This window comes from Camelus dromedarius, chromosome 10, assembly GCF_036321535.1.
Source record: "Camelus dromedarius isolate mCamDro1 chromosome 10, mCamDro1.pat, whole genome shotgun sequence".
Classification (NCBI taxonomy): Eukaryota; Metazoa; Chordata; class Mammalia; order Artiodactyla; family Camelidae; genus Camelus; species Camelus dromedarius.
This window is the reverse complement of record NC_087445.1, coordinates 51,292,951-51,315,584: the sequence shown is the minus strand read 5'-3', so window position 1 is coordinate 51,315,584 and position 22,634 is coordinate 51,292,951. Positions and strand designations below refer to the sequence as shown.

The 22,634-nt window shown below is 41.2% G+C and overlaps 1 protein-coding gene across 1 annotated transcript in view; it reads right to left on the bottom strand.

Annotated features, from left to right (window-relative positions):
- TMEFF1 (transmembrane protein with EGF like and two follistatin like domains 1) overlaps positions 1-11,590 on the bottom strand; it is a 71,701-nt gene extending 60,111 nt beyond the window's left edge. Inside the window, exon 1 of the mRNA XM_031450109.2 lies at positions 11,019-11,590. Coding sequence (XP_031305969.2) covers positions 11,019-11,211 — 193 coding nt within the window. The 5' untranslated portion in view covers positions 11,212-11,590. The remainder of the gene's footprint in view (positions 1-11,018) is intronic.
- Positions 11,591-22,634: the final 11,044 nt, after the last annotated feature.

Sequence of the window (22,634 nt, the reverse complement as noted above, 5' to 3'; positions counted from 1 at the left end):
AGTCCTATACGTTAATACTTAGAGAGTACTTAATGAGAAATACTCTTTAAGTACTTATTAACATGTGAAAATGTTCATCTCTAGTTGATTCCTTACTGACTCCCCTTTAGGACATGTTCAAACTCTGTACTTTGTTCTTAAGCAAATTTCAGTGGGTTTATTCTCATTGTCTAGATGTTAATTTGGGAAAACCTGTACACCAATCCAATCTGACAGGACCCCTGCTGGATGGTTTTACTCCCCAAAGAAGCCCAGCTTGTTCATGACCCTGTATCCAACTGCCTAAAGACAGTTCCACAATCTCCACACTGAAAACAGTGGAAATATTAAAAATATTCAAACATTTAAAATATCCCACACCAGGAAATGGTGTGGCACAGCCATGGAATATTATACAGTTGTTTAAAAGGCTGTGTCTATTATGCAAAAATATGGAAATACGCTGATGAATATCAAGTTAAAAGGCAGAAGACAAAGCTATACACTGTGGTAATAGATTAAAAAACATATATAGGAAAATTCAGCCAGGAAAAAAACAAAAAATAGTAATAGGGACTATGTTTGCACCAGTTGAACATGGATTATCTTCTTCTTGGAAAAAGTTTCTGTATCAGTTATATTTAAGGGAGGGAAAGATTCAGTGTGATTTCAAACAACCCCAGAGACAGTTTGCCATACAATGGACAAATTACAAGTTTGGGGGTCAATACAGGACAGGATGACATGCTACTTCTTCATGTTTTAGAATAATACCACCTTCCCTATTGTAATGATTAGACAAGATAATGCATTAGAAAGTAACAATGTCTAGAATAAGTAGGTATACAACACAGATTCACTTCCTTTCCCCAGACCAATCTGAGAGATACCTTTAATGACACAAATCACTGAAAATCAAACAGATCTAATAAATGCTGACTTCTGTCTCGGCAAATGAGATGAATTAGGAATGAAATTCTCTTCAACTTGTTTACTAAATTAACCATATTACATTAGTTATCTTCTGCTATAAAGATGAGGGCTCAATATAATATGAAACCAAAAACAGTTTACATTAATATTAAACAGCATTAACAGCAGAGACGACTAAAAGTCCTCTAAGCTATATTTAACAAAAGAAATTTCACATGTGCCACAGAATTATCTGACTTCAATGTTTTTCATCCCATTCTGCATACTACTGCCAAACCACTCTTTGTTAAATACCACTTTGATGGTTTCAATCCCCCACCCCAACACCTACAATCATTCCCTACTGCCTACTTCAGTTCTAAACGCCTCTGTGCCAGGATGCCTCAGGCAAGGTGATGGGGAGGAAAATTTACTGCAGGATCAGAAAGATCTAGATCTTGAGCTGGGCACTAATGGTACCCAGGGTCTTTCTAGCCCTATCCAGTCCTAACCAAAGATCTCCAACTTCAATACTCTCTCCCTTACTTCTATTTCTGACTAGCTTGGCAAATCTGTGTGCTTCCCTCTCATAGATCCATAAACTGAAGTCTCTATATGGTTGCCAAGGGACAGAGACAGAGGAGTATTAGGACTGTAAATAGGTATGGAAAATCTTTTGAGGGCAATGGAAATATTCTGTAATTATATAGTAAATAGTGGTGATGGCTGCATGACATACTAAGTATATTAAAAATCACTGAATTGTATACTTTAAAATGGTGAATTTTGTTATGTGACTTATATCTCAAAAATCAAAAACTTCAAAACTCAGAAAATATAATTATGTTATTAAAATTTTGAGATAAAAAAGAGAACAAGCCTTATAATTTTATTTTTAAGAGGCAGATCCTACAATCAGACCTCCTGAATCAGTATCCTCACTCTGTCACTTTTCAGCTAGTTGACATCTTAGTAATTACCATTCTGTGCCTCCATTCCCTCATCTGTAAAATGGGCACAATAACAGTAGCGACAGTAAGAGTACCCATCTCATAACATTGGTGAAGGTTTAAATAAAGGTAGGGAAAGCACTCAGAGTCATGCATGATACATCATAAGGGCTATATTAAGTGTTATTCTTTTTTCATTCTTTTTTTATTTACACCAGCTCTGGAGAACCTGTGGAAAATGAACACTCTTCTGAGTATAAACTGGCAGAACCTCTCACGGAATAATGTGGCAGTATATATTAAAATTTTAATTGTCTCTATGCCTTAACCCCACTATTCTATTTCTAAGAAATTATGCTAGGGATAGAAGACAAAACACACAAAAATGTATACACAAGATTGGTAACATCAGCTTTTTTTAATAACAGCAAAGTGGACAACAACCTAAGTGCCCATCTATTGTGAATTAACTAAATTATTGATAAAATACTATGCAGCCATGAAAGCACGCGGCAGAATACATATATTGATATGGAGAGACCAAGATCTGTGAAGTGAAAAGCTATAAAACTACACAGTTACAACGCAATTTATATTTTGCAAAGTATACATGTTTACCTAATAAGTATTTTAAGATTGTGAAAATATATTCAATATACTTCCTCTATCAAAAACTGTAAAATATCCATAAATAAATCTAAACACAAGAACATTCTTTGGTTCTATTTCTATCCACTGTTCCTTAGTTCTGCAATACCAAATAGAATGGGTGGTAGCCAGAAACCAGGAAGTCACTCACAAAGACAAAATTTTACAAAACCACCTGCAAGTTGGCACTGAAGAACCGGATACTATCTTAAAAGAGAATTTTAAAAGGACTTCACAAAACTCTTGTGCTTTAGAAAAACTTCCAGATTCTGAGCTTTGATTATTTGGTTAAGTAACTACATGATGTTGGCCAAGCACTAAATCTCTGAGAAATCCCAGTTCCCTGGGTAAAAATGGGTATAATAATCCCTCACAGGATTGTAAGGATTGAATGAAATCTTTACAAAATACCACTGGAAACTATAAAGGATATTTCTCTTTTTTGGTTAAAACCACCAAAACCAAAATTTTTACATAACTATAACCTTAAGCCCCAGCAAATTGTTATAAAATAGTCAATTAAAAAAAAACTAAGTTTAATTAAATGGTAATTAGGAAGCACTTAACGGTCTAAACGATGGTAAACACAATCGCACCACCTAAAAAATAACTTAAACCACTTTAAAGAGGAAAAAAACTATGAAAAATGAACACAAGATACTAAACAAAGACTGAGCTGATTTGTGAACAGTAGAGGATCTAAATATATCAATAAGGCTATCAACATCTGAATTGAAATAGAAGTATCAGCAGCTTAGATTCACTCAAGAAACAGTATTAGATGAAAGCTGACAAGGCAAAATAAACTGAATTTAATCCCAAAAGATCTGACCTGTGAACAATAGTGGCTCCAGATTAATCAGAAAATGTCAAAGCAAACACTGATATCAAAAAAAAAAGTTCCAAAGTTTTCTGGTATAAAATGAAATAATTTCAGCACAACCCTAACATTAGATCTTGTGGAGGAGAAGGGCAATCATCACAGATTTATTCTTTGCATTTTTCCTTACTCGTCAAATTTTTTTACATCCAACAAATACTGCTTTTATAACAAAGAAAAAAGGTGCGGTTTTCTTTTTCTTTTTCCTTTTTTTAACTATGGAGAAGAAAGACTCAGAATATTTGCACAAAAATGAGAGGGATGGAGCCATGGCTGAAAATATAATACCTGCCAAAGTTTTTGAAGGCAGAAGAATATGTTAAGAACTTCAGAATCTGAAATGACTTTTCAAAAAATGATGAAACTATTGAGCCATGAAAAATACATGACACTTGTAAAAAAGAAATAGATTCAAATAGTAACAAAAGATTAACAGTAAATCATCTAATAAACTAAAAGCAAATACTGAGGGAATTTTAAGATTTAAACATAGAACTTCAAAGTGCATGAGAAGTATGTCAACTCCTAAATGTTTCATTTCTCCCATGAGAGAAGCTAAAAATGGAACTAATAGTAGGAATAATGAAAACAGTTCTGTTAAAACAATGTTTCTAACAACAAATGAAAAAAGGAGGGAAAGTGGGGGGGGGGGGGAATGGGTTGACATTATCTCCCAAATCAGCTTTTAAAAAATTGAAAATTTGCAAGCCATTAAAGAAACCACTTATACAGGGAAAATGAGGACTAACAAATATGAACTTAAAATACGGTTGGTCATAATAAAAAAGACAAAAACAAGTGTCGGCCAGAATGTGGAGAAATTAGGACCCTCAGACACTGCTGGTGAAAATGTGAAATGGTGCAGCCACTTTGGAAAACAGTTCAGCTGTTCCTCAAAATGTTAAACTTACCATGTGACCCAGCAATTCTACTCTTAGGTATATGCCCAAGAAAATGGAAAACTACGTCCACACAAAAACTTGTACATGAATGTTCATAGCAGCATTATTCATAGTAGTTCAAAAGTGGAAATAAGTTCCAAATGACCATCAGCTGATGAACAGATAAACAAAATGTTGTATTATCCATACAATAGAATATTATTTGGCCATAAAAAGGAATGAAATTCTGATACATGCTATGACATGGATGAACCCTGAAAACATTCTAAGTGAAAGCCAGGAACAAGAGGCCACATATTTGATGATTTCATTTATATGGAATGTCCAAAACTGGCAAATCTATAGCAAAAGATAGATCAGTGGCTGTCTAGGGCTGTGGGATTGGGGTCTGGGGAGTGGCTGCTAAAGAATGTGAGGTTTTTGGTGGGGAGGACAATTACATTCCAAAATTGACTGTGGCGATGGCTGCACAATTTGTGGCAGGCGTGTGACTTATCTCCTGCCTTAATCCCCACATCCCAGCATCCCCAAGTAGTCCTCTCACTGCCCCATCTTTGTACCTTTTCCAACGCCATTCCCTCACCTGGACTAAACACCCTTCCCAACTCTCCCAGTATCAATGTTCATTCAGTCACTAACTCCACAAATGAATATGGGATGGCATCAAATTTTGTGCCAGACACAGTTCTAGGCACAGCTGATACAGCAGTCAACAAAACAGACAAGACTCCCTGCCCTCATGGAGCTACACAGAAGAGACAGATAATTAGTAACGTGTATCATAGATCTCACAGGAAAAGGTGATTTGGAGCAGGAGAAAAGCATAAAGGAAGGTTAGGGTGGGAGAGGCACAAAACGGATGGAAGGTGGGAAAGGATGCAATTTTAAAGCATCATTTTGAAAGTGATGTTAAAGACCTGAAGGAGCTGAGGGGATAAACAGCTGGGACAAGAAGGTTCCAGGCAAAGGGAACATCAACAGCAAAAGGCCTCAGGCAAAAGTGTGGCTGGTGTTTCATGCTGACATTCCGCTCTGCCTGCAAAGCCCAGTTCCAGGGCCACCTATTCAGAGAAACTGTTTTTGATTCCTATAAATCAGAATTATTCATTCCCTGGATGCTGTATCTGTATCTTCCTTAGGGCACCGTGTACAGTGGAAACCCTCACTGATCACTAAATCAAGAGTCAGATAGAGCAAGGAATCATTTTTAAAATCACACACATCTTTTAACCATTTTTAACTTCAAATATATAAATGTACATTCGTTTCCCCCACGTGGCACCAAGACTTTTTCTTTGAGTATGGGTATGCCAAATGCAGCTCCCCACTTCCTTGGATAAACCACACTCATAATCCATTATCCACCATGTCCATTTTCCTCTTTTAAAGAACAAGAAGATTTAAAAATACTTGCAAAGTTTTCTAGGAGGAGACTCCTTCCAGAGATTATAAGGTTTCCTCCATCTGTTTCAGCTGTCTTGACCACCACCTAATTGAAAGGCAATTCTTTCAGCTTCTTGCCTTTATCAAGTCTTTCCAAAGAGATTCATAAAAACAATTTCCTTTGCATTCACATTTCATCTATCTGAGTAATATTTATTAATTTACACTCACAAGCACCACTGGTATAAAAAACTTTAAAAACAAACGCAACAGACTCTTGGTAAGCAGAGAAATCAAATGATAAACAGACAAACCAGAGCTAACCTACCTGGAGCATCTGTGGGCTGTGGGATTTGGACAGTATGATTTACTACGGGAATGTCTAATGCAGAATGTTAAAATCAAGTCCAGCAAAAAACCTGAATAGACATTCTTCCAAGCAAGATATATAAATGGCCATTAAGCACATAAAAATGTGCTCAACATCATTAGTCATTAGGGAAATGCAAATCAAAACCACACTGATCCACAACTTCACACCAACTAGTATGACTATAATCAAAAAGACAGCTACTAGTGTTGGAGAGGATGTGGGAAAATTGGAACCCTCATACATTGCTGGGAAAAATCTAAAATCCAGCTGCTTTTGAAAATAGTTTGCCAATTCCCCACAATGTTAAGCAGAGTTAAACAAGAGGACTGAAAACATATGTCCATCCAAAAATCTGTACGTGAATGCTTATAGAGCATTATTCATAATAGCCAAAAAGTGGAAACAACTCAAGCGTCCATCAACTGATGGAAAAACCAAATGTGCTATGTACCATACAATGGAATATTACTCAACCATTAAAAGGAATAAAGTTCTGATACACACGATGACATGGATGACCCCTGAAAACATTATGTTAAGTGACAGCAGCCAATCACAAAAGGCCACATACTGTATGATTCCATTCATATGAAACATCCAAAACAGGCAGATCCACAGAGTCAGAAAGAAGATTAGTAGTTGTCAGGGGCTGAGGGGAGAAAGGATCACAGAGTCACTGTTAACAGAAATAGGATATTCTTTTTGGGGTGAAACCTTCTGGAATTAGACAGTGGTGATGGCTGTACAACTTTGTAAATATACAAAACACCACTTAACTGTACACCTTCAAAAAATTCCAGTGCTGTCAGGGTTCAATAAGTGTTTATTATTGAGGGAGATGGGGAAGGGGAAGAAAGCCCAGATGTATTCAATAGAAACTTCCTGCATATATTTATAAGAGGCTAATGAACCACTTTTGTTGGAATATAAGGCCCTTGAAGGCAGGGATGTTCTCTCATATATTTCCCTTAATATCTAACCTATTTGATTATAGTAAGTAGGTACTCAATCAATGTTCACTAAATAAATTATATTACACACCAAGGATCTAGAAGTATCTTGATCAAGATTTTACACTAATTAGGAAAAACCCACTTTTTATTCCCCAAAATCCTGAATTGCCACTAACAAGGCACTCCTCCTAATCTGAAGCTTAAATCATCCATTTATACAACTCTTACCACTATACTACAATCCATAGGACTGACTTTTAATTCCCATGATTTTTTTAAAACCTACTTCAAATCCACCTTATGTCTCTCACCAATGTGGCTTCTTGATCTCTCAGAATGTTTTTACACCTCTTTAACCCCATTCCCTAAGATAGCAATGTCTCACATGTTCAGCCTCATTTGTTCTTCTCAAATGAGGAGGACCATTATCATTATCTTCCCATTACAATTGAGAAAAAAGTGTCACTTTTAAGGTCACGTGGTCTCCTGGATTCAAAGTTCATCTTTCTTCACATAAATCATTTCCAAACTTTTTTCTCTTTGGATGAACATGGAGCTTTCTGATAAGTTAGACTTTAAAAAGAGTAAGTACAAATAAAAAAATATAAAACAAGACAATAAGTATAAAGTATAGAATGAGTGGAAAGCTGAGGCAAGAGGACATTTAAAAAAAAAAAATAGGCTTGTTTAGAACAAGAAGAGAGAAACAAAGGGCCTGCTGCTCAGGGAAGATGTAATATCAAGTGATGACAGGACAATGCAGACCCTTTGAGCTTCTTCTTTGCTTTACTAATGTTCACCAAGGGGCCTGATCTTCAAACGGGGAAAGGTAGAATCTGGAAAAGAGGGAGCTAACATCTAAGGTAAGTGGCATGGAAAGTGGACGGTAATGGAATAGAGAGCTAGTTCAAAAGAATTTGCTTTCTGATCCAAACAAATCACATTCTATGGTACTGAAAACACTTTTAGTTCTGACTGCTGATTACCTAAGCTATCTTGACAAGGTGCCAGAAGATCAGAAATAAAATAACGCATTCTCAGTTTTTGAAAAAGGAAATCCAGGAAGAGTATCTATGTAAAATTGCCACATACCCACTAAAAAACTCTAGAATGGGCAAATAAATTTTGGATCACAATAAAAAGAAAAAGCTACCATGGGCTCTTGATTAAGGCAGGCTCTACAACATTTGCTTTATGATAGGATTACTAAAATGGAAAAAGGAATGATACAGACCTATATATATCGATTCTAACAAGACAATCTGACAGAATCTTTTAATGATAGGCTGGTGAACAAAATGGAAAAATGTTGAACGGCAGAAGCTCAAAAATCTGTTAAACGCAACTTGGAGGATGCATAGCTGGTTAACATCTGGTTGATTAATGTATCAACATCAACCAACTTGGAAGGAAGTGTACAGTAAAACATCACAGAGTTTCATCCTTTGCCACTATCTAGGATCTAGGCAACTTCTATTAATTTAATAAAGCCGCACAGCTGCTCTTCACATTTACAAGGGCCACAAAGCTGTGAGTGACCCAACTCACACAGCCTGACAGGATCAGGCTCCAAACAGGTCAGAGGAGGCTGAAAAGATGGTCCAAAACCGAAACTGAAAATCAACAGGGAGTCAAGGCCAGCATTTAGATTTTAAAACACAAACATGTGAAGTAGTAAAGTTTTTGTGGAAAATACCTGGGTAATAAAAGCCACTAAAAAAAAAAATCTACACACAACCTCAAGCTGTATTAATAGATGTGTATGTCCAGACTGGAGTACTATGGTTCTCTAATTAATCAACCTTAAAAAATTTATTTTCCATATGAATTATTTGCAGACCGTCATCCTAGAGACAGTTATGACAAGAATCTACAAATATCATTTAGTTAAAACTCAGCTTTAGACCCAGAGTTATTCAAGTATATCTTGGCATTAGAAAATATTTTCTTTGATGAGCCTAATTTATTGGCGTTATATACAAAAACATCAATATATCCTTGAGAGAAGGCTCAGATATTATTAAATCCAAATCCCTATTTTAATACAAAAAAAAAAAAAGAAACTAAGAAAAATTAAATAACTTGCTCCAAATCACACAGTTGCTTAGCAAGGGCCATAATCCCCAAATTAGTTACTTTTTTCCACTCCATGTGGGTTTCCAGACCTCTCTGTCCTTTCTTAAAACTTACACTATGCACTAAAGAGTTAGAAGGCATACACAAGAACATTCATCAACACACTTAATTTTGCTAAGGACAAATTAGCTCAGCAAGAACAAATAACCAAAGCACATTAGCCAGTAAAATATTTTGACATGGTGTGATCATTTACAAATTTGATAACCAATATTTATTATAAAAAGGCACTCTAATATACAAATGGTTTTTATTCTTAACCATTAAAGTGTGATTATTTATTAAAGTCTTATCCCATATTCCACTTAACGTTAGAAAAATAAAATAAAAGTTATTGCACGGATGGAAAAGGTTTTAATGGACATGCCATTGTTTACTGGACTCATAACCCCTCCCCTATCATAAAACATTATGAAAATTATTAAAAGATTTTAGATCTTCAAACCTAAACAGTAGGCCAAAGGTCTTCTTCATTTAGGGTAAGCATCTGAGGCCCTCTTGTCTCCTCACTACCCCAGAAACAATGCCCCTTCAAGAGCCCTTTGGTTACAAAGGTTGTCTGACAGGCGCACTAGTGGATTCCCAGAGGCCTGATGTCCATCCTCCCTCCCCCTCTCCCCCCTTTCCCCACCCACCTTGGTTTAAAGAAAGCAACTGGAGAATGAGAATTGATAAAAGGGCAAGTTAGCAAGGCTATGGCTTATGATCACTAGCATCTGCTAGGCCAGCTCCACCAGGACCTACCCTCGCCTAAATGAGACCAGGAAGCCTCTCCTAGCCCCAGGGCTCCTCTGGGACCCGTGGTGAAAGGAAGAGGGAACTTTACAGGCGGGATACCCTTCTCCCCAGTCTCAACCATTAGAGCTCCAGCAAGTTCTTTGTTTCCAACAGCTGGGGGGGGGGGGGAGACGGCCTTGGGGAGAGGGGAGAGGTCACTCCCTTGCTCCCGTTGCTGCCAATCTCCAGGCCCTCCTGCAAAACATACAAACGCACACACAGAATCATTCCCTTGGAACTGGTTGTCTCTTTCCACACCACCTTAACCCGTGTCACACCTTGCTACACAGAGACACACCTTAAGACATAATTACCTCTTTCTACTACCCAAACCCTACACAGTATGATTCCCTAGCCAACCTCCTTCTGAGACGACACAAACAGGGTTCACTCCAGGATCCCCATCCTTCCTCCTCAATGCATAACCCCGGAACATCCCTGAGCCCCAGGCTTCACTCATAAAAACACACACACACAAAAAAACAGACGGTCACTTCCTGAACCCTAGGACTCTCCCTGCTCGAAACCACAGACCTGGGGCCACTCCAAGCCCCCGCGCCCACCTCTCCACACACACACACACACACACACACACACACACACACAGTCACTACATCGTCAATCTGCATCCTCTGGGCCACCCATTCCCTTTACCCACAGGACCCCTCTGAGACCCGAGTGCCCTAAGAACCTCCCCAGTACACGGTCACTCTCCTGGTCCCTCACCGTCACACATACAACAGAAAATCCCTGCCGGGGGCCGCCCTCCCTACCCTGAGCCTTCACAACACAAACACGCGCTCCCGCGTGCACACCCACGATCATACCGGGAGCCCCGGCGGGCTACCTCCCCGTTGCCGGCCGGGCCTCAACACCTCCCAACACGCCGGCCGCCCGCACCCAGTTACTTGGCACAAGGATGCACGCACAGCCACTCCCCGGCCCCACGCCGGTCTTCAAGCACCGCGCGCTCGCCCCCCACCCTCCGCCCTCGACCACCCTTGGCCCCGCTCCCGGGACCCCCACGCCGGGGCCTGTTCCAACCCGGTCGCTGGGACCGGGAGGGAGGCGGCGCCCGAGCGGAGGGAGGTTGAGGCTGCAGGGGCGCGCTCTGGCCGGTCCTACCTGAGCAGTTGATGCTCTTGCCTTTGCCGCCGGGACAGTCCCCGCCGCCGCCTCCACCACCCGGAGGCTGGTTGGACGCGCGGCTCCCAGGCAGCGAGAAGGCGAAGAGCAGAAGCACCGAAGTGTAGCAGCAGAAGGCGAGCGGGGGCGCGGCCGGCAGCCGAAGCGGCGCCTCAGCGGCCGCGGCGCCCATGACTGGCGCCCCTGGACGGCGGGAAGCGCAGGGAGCCGCAGGCCCGGGGCATCCAGCCGCGCGCCGGGAGCCCCGCCGCTGCCTCGGCGCCTCCTAGCAGCCGCGCCGCTGCGCCCGGGAGCGGCCCCTCAGCATCCCCGTCCCACCCGCAGCGCCCGCCAGGCCCCGGCCCGCCGCGCTCGGGACGGAGTCGCAGGGTCGGACCGTGTGCGAGGGGCGGGTGCGCGCGAAGGTGCGAGCCCGCGTGGGGAAGACCGAGGCCGGGGGACGAGCGGGCGGGCGGGCGCGCGCGCGCGCGCGGCAGGCGGGGGTCGTGGGCTGGGGGCAGGCCCAGCCCCTCGCTCGCCTCCTCGCCTTCCCTTTGTGTCCGCGGCCGTCGCCGCCGCGTCACAAAGACCCCGGCCCGCCCGGTGAGGGGCGCGTGACAGAGCCGCGGGCGGGAGGGGTGGCTGCGACCCCGCCCCGCGCACACCCCCAGCGCCCGCGCCGGCAGCTCCGCCCCCGCCCGCGGCCGGCGCCGCCTCCAGGGGAGCTATTGTTCCTGCGGCGGGGCCGGAGCTCAGGGGGCGGGGGGACGCGGCAGCCGTTCGGTCCGGCCTCGGGGGGCTGGCTGGCGCCGAGGAGGCTCCGAAGGCAGTACCCTAACAGACATTTTTGCCGCCCTTTGTAAGCATTTTTGAAGCGTTTCCTTGGCCCAAAAGCGGGCTGAAAAAGGGCAGGTGGTCTACTGTATAGCTATTTTCTAGGTGAAGAAACAGCCGCGGAGAAGTGAAGGTGACTTGTCCAAGGTCACCTACGAGGAGATGGGCAGGACCGGAACTGGATCTCAAGTTCTGACTTCAGCTCTGTAGTTTTTAGAGATGGGAGTAAATGGCTAAATTACTCCGATCCTCACCCCTTTTCCCTATTCTCTATTCCCACAAACGCCAACTGAATTTAAAATAGTTTTTTAAACTCTATATTGCCCTCTACCACTAATAATAGCTAATGTTTAGATGCCGTTTGCTATATACAAGACCTGGACACAGCTCTTTACGTGAATTCTCTCCAGTTCTTTTTTACAGCCCAACAAGGGATTTTCATTCTCATCCTCATTCTACAGAGGAGGAGGTTGGGACCCGAAGAGGTAAAGTGATATGACTCCCAATCCAGTGCTCTTTCTACCATGTGGTGCCAAGTGAGACCCAGCAACAGGCGGTAAGATTATGGACTGAACTGTTTGAAATTCCTCTGTTTTTGTTTTTGTTTTTTTTTTCATTCTATTATGCTGCCTCTCACCTCGGATGGAATTTTTAAATCTCACTAAAAAAACTGATAAATTTGACTCATAAAATGTTTCAAACGTGTGAAAAGCCACAACAGGCAAAGCCACATTAGGGATCATACCCTCAATGTAAATAGGAGATAGTATTCTTAATACAAATAAGTAATGTAAATCAGGAAGAAAAGGTTGATATAATGGGAAAATGGGAAGCTGACTTTTCTTATTCACATAAAATACAAGCAATAAGTATGTGAAAAGATATTTAAACTCACTAATAGTAAAAGACAGATTAAAACTCAAGATTTTCTTTCTTGTTGATGACTAACAAAGAGTTAAAAGAAATGACAAAACTAAGCACTATAAATTTATATGTTTGGGGAGGGCAATTTGACTATGTATCAAAAACCTTTAAAATATTTATCCTTTAATCTAGCAATTCCATGTATTGGAATTTTTCCTAAAGAAATAATTGGACAGGTGCACAAAATGTATATATAGATATTCATCACAGCCTTTTTATGAGAATAAATATAATCTAAATGTCCATCTGTGGGAACTAAAGTATGGTACCTCTTTGTACAATGAAGTATGCAGCTTTAATAATGATGATTAGATTAGTGTTTACTGACATGATAAAAGGATACTACCGATTATGTATAAGAAAATCCTATTTTTCTAAAATAGGTGTGTGTGTACACATCTGCAGGGAAAAAAAGTCCAGAAGCATATACGGAAATATATTAGCAGTGACTATCTCTGGAAGATGGGCTTATGAATAAAAGATCCCTGTCCTTTATAATTTTCTGAATTGTCCAAATTTTTTTCAATGAAAATGTTTTCTATCACTTTCAAAAGCAATTTCCTTTTAAATTAGCCTTTCATCATGCTTTCTATATAAATGCACCTTTATAACATTTTATTAAGGATTGATTCAAACCTCTAAACTGTGCAGTGGCCTGGCAATTGTTCCAGCTAAAATTCAGCTGGCTTCCAAATCAGGTGTGATCTCGGGTTCCTGACTGCCAAGCCACAGCTGAAAGCTCCTCCTCAGACCACTCCATCAGCAGCCTCTCAGCTAAGCTTGACCTCCTCAATACTTCTTTCCTGCCTTGTGTTTTGGTTCTCCCAACCCCAGTATTTTGCCTTTCATTTTCATCTGATGGCTAACCATAGGCCAGGCAGAAATAATAAGAGGAGACTATCCTTAAATAAAAAGCAAAATCTCTACGGCCATAAGTCAGAGATAATTCACTTCTGCATCTTTTTCCAAACCAGGTAAGAAAAATTCGACACAGATTTCTCAAAAGTTTTCAAATTCAAAAGGACTCTACTTCAGAAACAGGAGTTCTCTGGCTTCAGTCATCCAATCTCAGAGAGGAAAAAAGATCTTAGGAGGTACAAACTGCCATGTATAAAATAAATAAGCTACAAGGATATATTGTACAGCACAGGGAATATAGCCAACATTTTAGAATAACTTTAAATAAAGTATAATCTATAAAAATTTTGAATCCCTGTGTTATATACCTGAAACTAATACTGTAAATCAGCTATACCTCAATAAAATTTTTTAAGTAAAAATAAAAAATCTTAGTGGTCATCTAATAGAACCCCCATTACATGCTTTAATATTGGTGACCCCAAAAGGTCAGATAGTATAAGAGTGTGGGGCTCACTACATAAAAACCACCCAGAGAGTTTTAAAAGAATGAATTTCTGAATACCACGCCAGACATTCAAGTATCCCTTATTTTTATTTTCACGTTCTCTAAGTGACTCAGATGCATTGCCAGTTTGGAAACCCCTGGCCTAACCTTATCAGTCAGCTGTTGCTCCATAGCAAACAACCACAAAATGTCAGCAACATGCCATAATAAACATTCATTTCTCACATGTCTGGGGATTGACTATCTGTAGGCTTGGCTGGATGGCTCTGCTCTAAACTGCCGGTTCAGCGGGGTGTGGCTCCTGTGTGTAGATTGAGTTCTGTTCTTCTGCAGGAATATTCGCTTTGGGGCCCCAGCTGAAGGAGCAGCACCTACCAAGGAGGAACTCTTTTCACGGAGGTGGCAGTGGTGCAAGGGACTTGCCCACCTGTGCAAACGCTTTTCACACCCCTGTTTGTATGTGTCTGCTAACATCCCACGGGCTAAAGCAAGTATCATAGCTGAGTCCAAAGACAAAGAAGTAGAGAAGTCTATTCTTATGGAGGTAAGAGCCAGTGAATATGGAATGAATATTTCTTAACAATAATCTATCAGCGACCCTATGCTTGAACACCATTAGTTACGCTCTATCAGAATGTTTTCAGTTCCAAGTAACAGAAAAACCTCACCCAAATTAGCTTAAACAAGAAAAGACTTACTGGCTCAGGTTTAAAAAAAATAAAGCCAGAAGTAGTACCTTCGCCTGAGTTGGTTTTATTCTCAGTAAAGCTTCACTCATGGAAAACATTGCATTCCTTCAAGAAATCTCTATGAGCATCAGGATGCATGCTAAGCATCACAGCAGCCTCAGGGGCAAGAGATAGTCCCACCTGGCTGTCGGCAGGGGTGGGAATAGGGCAGCAGGGGGAGACATCTAAAAATTTATTCATTACAACTCAATGTGATAAACACTAAATAGAAATGGAGGGGGTAGGGGGCCGGGGGAACAGTAGTAAATGGCAAATCCTACTTCACACTTCCTGCCCAGCCAAAATTCTGGCTTTTCTGGACCTCCTGCTGGAGGGTCTAGCAGCATAATGAAGCCGTGATAAGTGGTAATGAGACACTCTGGGACTGACAAATTGGCCCTGGTAGGAGAGAATCACAGTACTTGAGTTCAGTCCAGAAATACTGGAATGATTTATGGTGTAGCACCGGTGTAATTGTGAGACTGACCTCTGGCCCATCTTGAGAAATTGGACCCCACTTCCTAGAGAGAGGGGTCTTTTTTAAAAAAATGGGAAGAGTGGATAATGTCATTCATTCATTCATTCAGCAGATTTATACTGAAGGTCTACTCCTAGTCCCTGAAAATACAGTGATGAGTACAACAGGCCTGCATAATGGGGACAGAGAACAAGGTCAAGTTGTTTTAAACTTCATTCGAGAAACATTTACTGAGCACCTACTCTGATCTGTATACTGAGAGATAATCTACATGCTGAGAAACTGCAGTGAACAAAATGAAGTCTCTGCATCTCATAGAACTTATAGCCTAGTAGGGGAGACCCCATAATAATATTGGAAGAGAATAATTGTTGGGTTGAGCCATAACAATGGTAACTATAATTCACTGAAGACCTGCTACATCCCAGATACTGCCAGGCACTTCATATTTGTTGTCACTAATCTTCCCACCTACACTGTTAGTAGGTACTGGTTCCATTTTGTAGATGAAGAAACTGAGGCTCATGAGATTAAGTGAACTACCTAAACCACGAAGCTAGGAAGTTGGAGTCACCTGGCCCCATTGACTCCAAAGCCTCATCACATCCTGCAGCAGCATCACCTGACATAAGATAGAGCAAAGATTGGCACCATTAGGACTACAGCCACCAAGGAGTGTGCACTAGCCATCCTGAACCCTTTTGTTGGGACTTCTTGTGATTACATGCAGGGATTATTGTGATTACATTGCATGTAATTACAACTCTGGTTGAATGCACCATTATTGTTACCCACATCGCCTTAATGGTCCTCAATTACGTAGATGGGCAAAAGCCAAGGAGGCAAGGGTTACAGATATCTGAACAAAAAGTGCTATGGGAATCCAACAAGGTAGCTTCACTCTGCCTGGAGGAGAGCAGGCTTCACCGCTATAATTCTGTCAATTTGAAAGGCTTCTCACCCAAACAGTCCCTGTGAGTGGGTAGACAGACTGAGGAGGCATCTCTGGGTTTTTCCTGCAGGTCTTCTTGTCATTCAATTGTTCGGTATTGCTCTGAATACAAAATTAAGATCTTTTCCATCTTTCAGCAAATGGAAATTTTCAGCTGCAATTCAGAAAGTTCTCCAAGGGTTTAACTCATAAAGGAATGTACCAAAGAACTAGCTTCTCTGACAAAGACAATCACATATAAATTGTAGTGTGAGGTATAGCATAGTAATTAAGAGTGTAAGCTCTGGAACTAAACCATCTGGTTTTGCATCTTAATTCTGCCACTTGCTAGCTTAATGACCTTGGGCAAGTTACTTCAGTCCTCTGTGCCTCAGTTTCATAATCTGTAACATGGAGATAAAATTTTTATTTGCTTCATAGAGTTATTGTAAGGATAAAATGGGTTTTGTAGGTGAAGTGCTGAGAACAATGCTTATTTCATTGCAAGTATTCAACAAATAATTGGCTAGAAGTAGTAGCATAATAAGCAAATAAAAGTTAGCTATTATGAGTGGCAGTAGCCATTAACTGCATTAGTATACCAGGCTAAGAGCTCCACATGTATTATCTAATGTAATGCTCTCAAAAACCCAATGAGGAAGGTGCTATTATTAACCTCATTCTGTAGATGAGAAAACTGAGGTTTGGAGAAGTTAATTATTTGTCCCACGTTACACAGCTAGTGGGCAGCAGGACCGGCACTCAAAGCAAGGTCTATCTGACTCCAAAGCCTCTGGTCACCCTAAGAGTTAAAGGTGGCAGTCTTTAAAGAGCTCATCTGAGCCGGCTAGCTACAAAAGAGACTGCAGGAGGGCAGTCTGGTGACTGGCAGGGCCAGCTAAGGTACTGGAAGGGAAGGTTGTAACAACCAGCCAGGTGGGTCAAAGGGGAGAGACACGAGGTTACAGGCAAGAGCCTGGGAACTTGAGAATGGTATCCATTGGGCTAAGAATCATGAAAGAGAAAGAAAGCAAGGAGTTAAATACACAGAGGAATTAGAGTGAGTTGAATGGAGCTAAATAATTCTATTTCACCACTGTGTATGTTTAAGTATGTCAGCTTGACTCTGTATGTACACATATGTACTGAGCATATGTCATTTGCCTGTGTGTATATATGTAATGAGTGTATCAGCTTGCCTCTGTACATATGCATAAGTGCCAAGCATATGTCCTTTTCCTCTCTGTGTACACATGGAAGGAATGAGTATGTATAAGGTTGCCTCCATGAGACTGTATATGCATGCGTATTTGAGTGTGACAGCTGGGCCCTGGGTTTGTATGAGCACATTTACATGTATCCATGCACACATTACTGTACAGAGCAACTCCTCTGTATGTGTACATGTAAGCTTAAATTGAGTCAGTGGTTTTCTACCTACTCTCCCTTGGCAACCAGTTGAAAATTATTCCCTATAGTCTGATTGCCTCAGCACTCAGCATCAGGGTCAATGTAGTTAGACTTGGCACTTCATCTGGGTTCCTAATTAAGGGAGTTGTAAAGGTGACAGAGCAAGACCACGTTCTATAGCTGCTTCTCTCAAAGCAGAACAATAGTGCTGAGACTCTGGGCAGCTCTCATCGTGGTGGCTTCAACAACAATGGGGGCAGGGGCAGGGCAGGGCATGGAGAGTGGTGACAGTAGCACCATTCATCCAACAGTACTTCGAGATTGCCCATTACGTGCCAGGCAACCGTGTTAGGCAGTGAGGGTGCAGAGGTGACCAGATAGACACAGTCCCTGTCCTACAGTCTAACAGGGAGTCAGACTTTAAGCAGTTATAATTATGAAGGGTTTTGCAAAGGATGTATGAAAGCATCAGATGGGGACCCCTAATGTCCTTAGGGCTGGATCCTAGTATCAAGGAAAGCTCTCGCTAAGAAGTGATATTTAAGCTATGGCTGGAAGACTGATGAAGAGTTAGAGGCAGGTAGAGAGGGAACAGTATGAAGAAAGTCAGCATGTAAAAATGATAAAGAATGATAAAGTTTAAGAAACAGAGAAAAGACAGCTGTGGTTGAAGCCTGGAGAGCGAGGAAGCAAATGACACAAAGGATGAAGTTACAGACCAAAGCACACAGGGCCTTTTAAGCCATGATAGGGATTCAGACTTGACCCTAAGATTATGAACAGGGAATAACCTGCTCAGATTTGTGTTTTTAAAAGATTACTTAGTTAAATATAAGAAACATGTATGTTAATTATATCTCAGTGATGCTGTTGAAAGAAATCACTTGAGCTGCAGTGTGCAGAATGGATTGACTGGAAAGGCAAAATGTTCCCAAGAAAACCAGGACAGAGCTGCAGCAGTCTGGGTGAGTGACGGGGTTGGCTTGAACTAGGGAAGATGGGGACAAGTAAGTGAATTAGAGAGATTAAGGAGGTAAAATTAACAGAATTTGGGGACTGACTAGATATGGGAGCTGAGGGAGAGGAAGTATCAAGCCAGGGTCATCCCTAGGTTCAAGGACATTTACTAAAATAGCCATCCCTGGAGAAGAAGCAGGTTTGGAGAGAGGATGATGAGTTCAGCTGCAGGCACATTGAGTTTGAGGGGGCCAGCGAGCATCTGTACTGAGCCATCCAGTAGCAGTTGGATTTATAAATCTGGTGCTCGTAAGAGATTTACACTGGATACTAAGTGTGGGAGTCATCAGAGGAAAAGTTAAACTCATGGAGGTGGATATGATGACTTGAAAGTGTGCAAGATAAGTGTTGACCCCTGAACAACATACGTTTGAACTGTAAACATACGTTTACATACATTTGAACTCTCTTAAGAAAGTTTTTTTAAATAGGTTAAGTTTTTTTCAGTAAATACGTATTAAAGAAATACACCATATGAGGTTAGTTGAATCCCTGGATGCAGAACTGTGAATACAGAGGGCCAACTGTAAAGTAATACTTGGATTGTCAACTGTGAGGAGGGTTGGTCCCCCTAACCCCAGTGTTGTTCAAGGATCACCTGTACTGTGAAATTAGAAGAGGGCCTAGGCTGAAGCCCTGAGGAACTCCAATGGAGGGAACTGTGAAAGAACTGCCAGAAAATTAAGAGGAAAACCAGGAAAGAATGGGGTCACAGTGACCAAGGAACAAAAGTGTTTTAAGAAGGAGGACATGGTCAACTGGTCAAATACTGCTAACAGGTCAAGGAGGATGAGTGCTGAATAACGTCTAATGGATATAGTCACTTGAAGTCATCAGTGATCTTAGCAAGAGCCGTTTGGTAAAGTGGTTGGGGCAGGATCCAGGCTGGAGCCTTCTGAGACATGAGTAGGAAAGAGGAAGTGGAGACACAACATTTGGACAGCTTGGCTGTGAAGACAGGAAGAGAAACAAAGCTAGAGGTGACTGGGTGGAGGATGGACTTTTTGAGATGAGACTGTAAAATATTTAAACAATGATGACAAAGAGCCTGGGCTGGGGGAGTTGACTATACAAGACAGGAAAAAGGATAATCAGCAGTGTAAGATTCTCGAGAAAACAAGGAGGGATGGAATTCAAAGCACAGATGGAGGGACTCACTTTTGAGAGATGGTTTCTTCTTTGTCACAGGAGGGAAGGTACAGGGAATGGAGGCTGACGCAGAGGGGTGTAGATATGCTGTTGAAATACTGAGGAAGTTCCTGGATCTCAGCTTCAATGTTGTCTGAAGAGAAAGAGGGGGTAGGATGGAGTGGAGATGGTGGGGGAGGGGCTGCATCAAAAGGTGGCTTAAGGTGGCTTTAGCTCCACTATAATCTCCATCAGCTCTCTCTTTGACCTTCCATCCCAATCTTCATTACCATCTTTGTTGTGAGCAGGTGCATTCTCTCAATCTTACGTAAAAAGTTACTTTAAAAAAACAAATGACCTATGACATGCAACATATACAACAGATACCACCTCAAATCAAGTGCCCTGACCCCTCCCTTTCAACCAGATTGTTGCCCCAAGTCCCAACTACACAGAAATTTGAGGTCAGATGTAAGAAAGTTGGGGAAAATTTGAAGTGGTCATTGATGATTAGGGGAGAGAAAGCACATGATTTTCCCCAGTAGAGCTCAGAAGAGATGGACAGCACCAGAGGCAGAGACACCACAGATACCCTGGAGCAGGGGTGCTTAGGAGAAGGAAGTCAGGAGTCTTTTCTCTCAGGTGGGCATTTATCAGCATTGGGGAAAAAACAACCCCTCCTTCTGCTCACCTCTGGCTCAGGAGTTCTAAGGGAGATGGCCCCTTAAGAAAGTTGGAACAAGGTGGACCCTGGCTTTCTGAGTAGCCAGTGTGACTTGAAGTGACCTAAATTCAGATGTTCTCTAATCTGGCATACCTTCTTTCCATATAAACGCTGGCAAATGGTCCAGGCTGATTTAATCACCATTTTGCATTCCCCATGAAATAACTGATTTGAATAATGATCATCAATGGATGCTAATACCATAGGGTGAAACGTCACAGTATTAAAGTATCACCCCACGGATAACTTATTAACTATGAGTGAAAAGAAAACACTTTAAAATGGAGAGAGCTAGCAGATACTGCCTTCATCAAATTTAGTCTCACCAATGATGGGGCAGCTTTCAACCACATGGCTCCTGAAATGATACATGACGTTACCTACAAGATAATCTTGCCAAAGAAGTTTAACCTAAATCTAATCACAAACCAAGTAAATCCAGAATGTAGGCATATTGACAAGGCCTAGACTTTAAAAGAAATTTAATGTCGTGAAAAACAACAAAGGAGAGAGGTTTGTTCTAGATTAAGTTAGACTAAAGAGACAAAACAACCAAATAACCAATAAACTTTGATTGGATCTGAGAAAATAAACAGCAAATAAAAGACATTCTTAAGACACCTGGAGAAGTTTGAATGTAGATGATATTACTGAGTTAATATTAATTTTCTTTGGTGTGATAATAGGATTGTGGTAATGTAGGAGAATGTTCTTATCCTCAGTACATGCATGCTAAAGAATTTAGGGTGAAGTGTCATAAAGCCTGCAACTTTCAAGTGGTTGAAAGAGAGAGAAAAGCAAACTGTTAACAATGGTGAATCTAGGTGAAGGATAAAAAAAAAAAGGATTTTTTAAAAATTCAGTGCAGTCTATTGCATTACTTCAAACATTTTTTTTGCAATGACCTTGAATAGCTTTATGCTTATAAGCATAAACTGTGCTTCGTAATATGCTAAATTAGATTGAAATCTTTAAAAGCATCATAGCAAGAAAATTGCTCTGCAAAGCTTTTTAGACATAAAAGAACTTCTAATTTGTGTAGGAGTGTAAGTGAAGATTTGGTAAAGTGGGAGAGAGAGCCACGAAATAATAGCAAGAAAACTTTCTGGGAGTCGGAAGACCTTTTGGGTCTAGCACTTAACCACTGGAGATGTCAGTTTCCTCATCAGCAAAGTGGGGCTAATGGCACTACCTTCATCATTTTGATGTACAGGTACAGGAGACACAGGATATGAAAAAACTTTATAAACTGGAAATGGGAACAGAAGTCAAGTGATTTTTGTTATCGTGCTATGGTGATGTCCTGTTAGCAGGGGTCCTTGAACTTTATTATACCTAACAAGCCATCAGGAAGCTTGTTGAAAGTATAGATTCCCAGTCCTGACCTCAGAGATTCTGATTTCAATAGGCCTGGGTAGGCGCCTAGAATTTGCTGTGGAAAAGCACCACATATTCTCTGGTGCAAGATATCTGAAACACCTAGAGAGCTGCTGTGAAGAGCACTGTGATCTAGAATCCCTGCTCCTCAATGTCTGGTCCATGGACCAGTGACATCACTAGCACCTAGAAGCTTGTTAGGAATGCAAAATCTGGTCCTACTCCAGACTTACCTAGTCAGAATCTGCATTTTTAGTAAGATGCCCAGGTGGGGAAATTAATACCTGAGAAACACTAAATGGCAAGACTGAGTGATGACCTTTCTTTTTTGCCCTGGTCACTGATTCTCAGCTTGCTGTCAGATGGAATCGGGGTACCACCTTTGCGGTTGCTGATATCTTTAACCTCATTTAGCTCTTCTCTCTGCTTCTCTTTGTTTCTGGCTCATCAGTCCTAGCAGGTCTTGATAAACATAACCAGTTATAAACAAATCAAAGCATACTAACTTGGGATCTAAATCCAGTTAAGTGAGGGATGTGATTTTTGTCTTCCTTTTTATTGTGGTGAAATAACATAAAATTTACCATCTTAGCCACTTTTAAGTGTAACGTTCAGTGACATTAAGTACATTCACATTGTTGTGCAACCATCTCCATAACTTTGGGTATGTGATTTTGAACAAGTCACTTAACCTCTCCA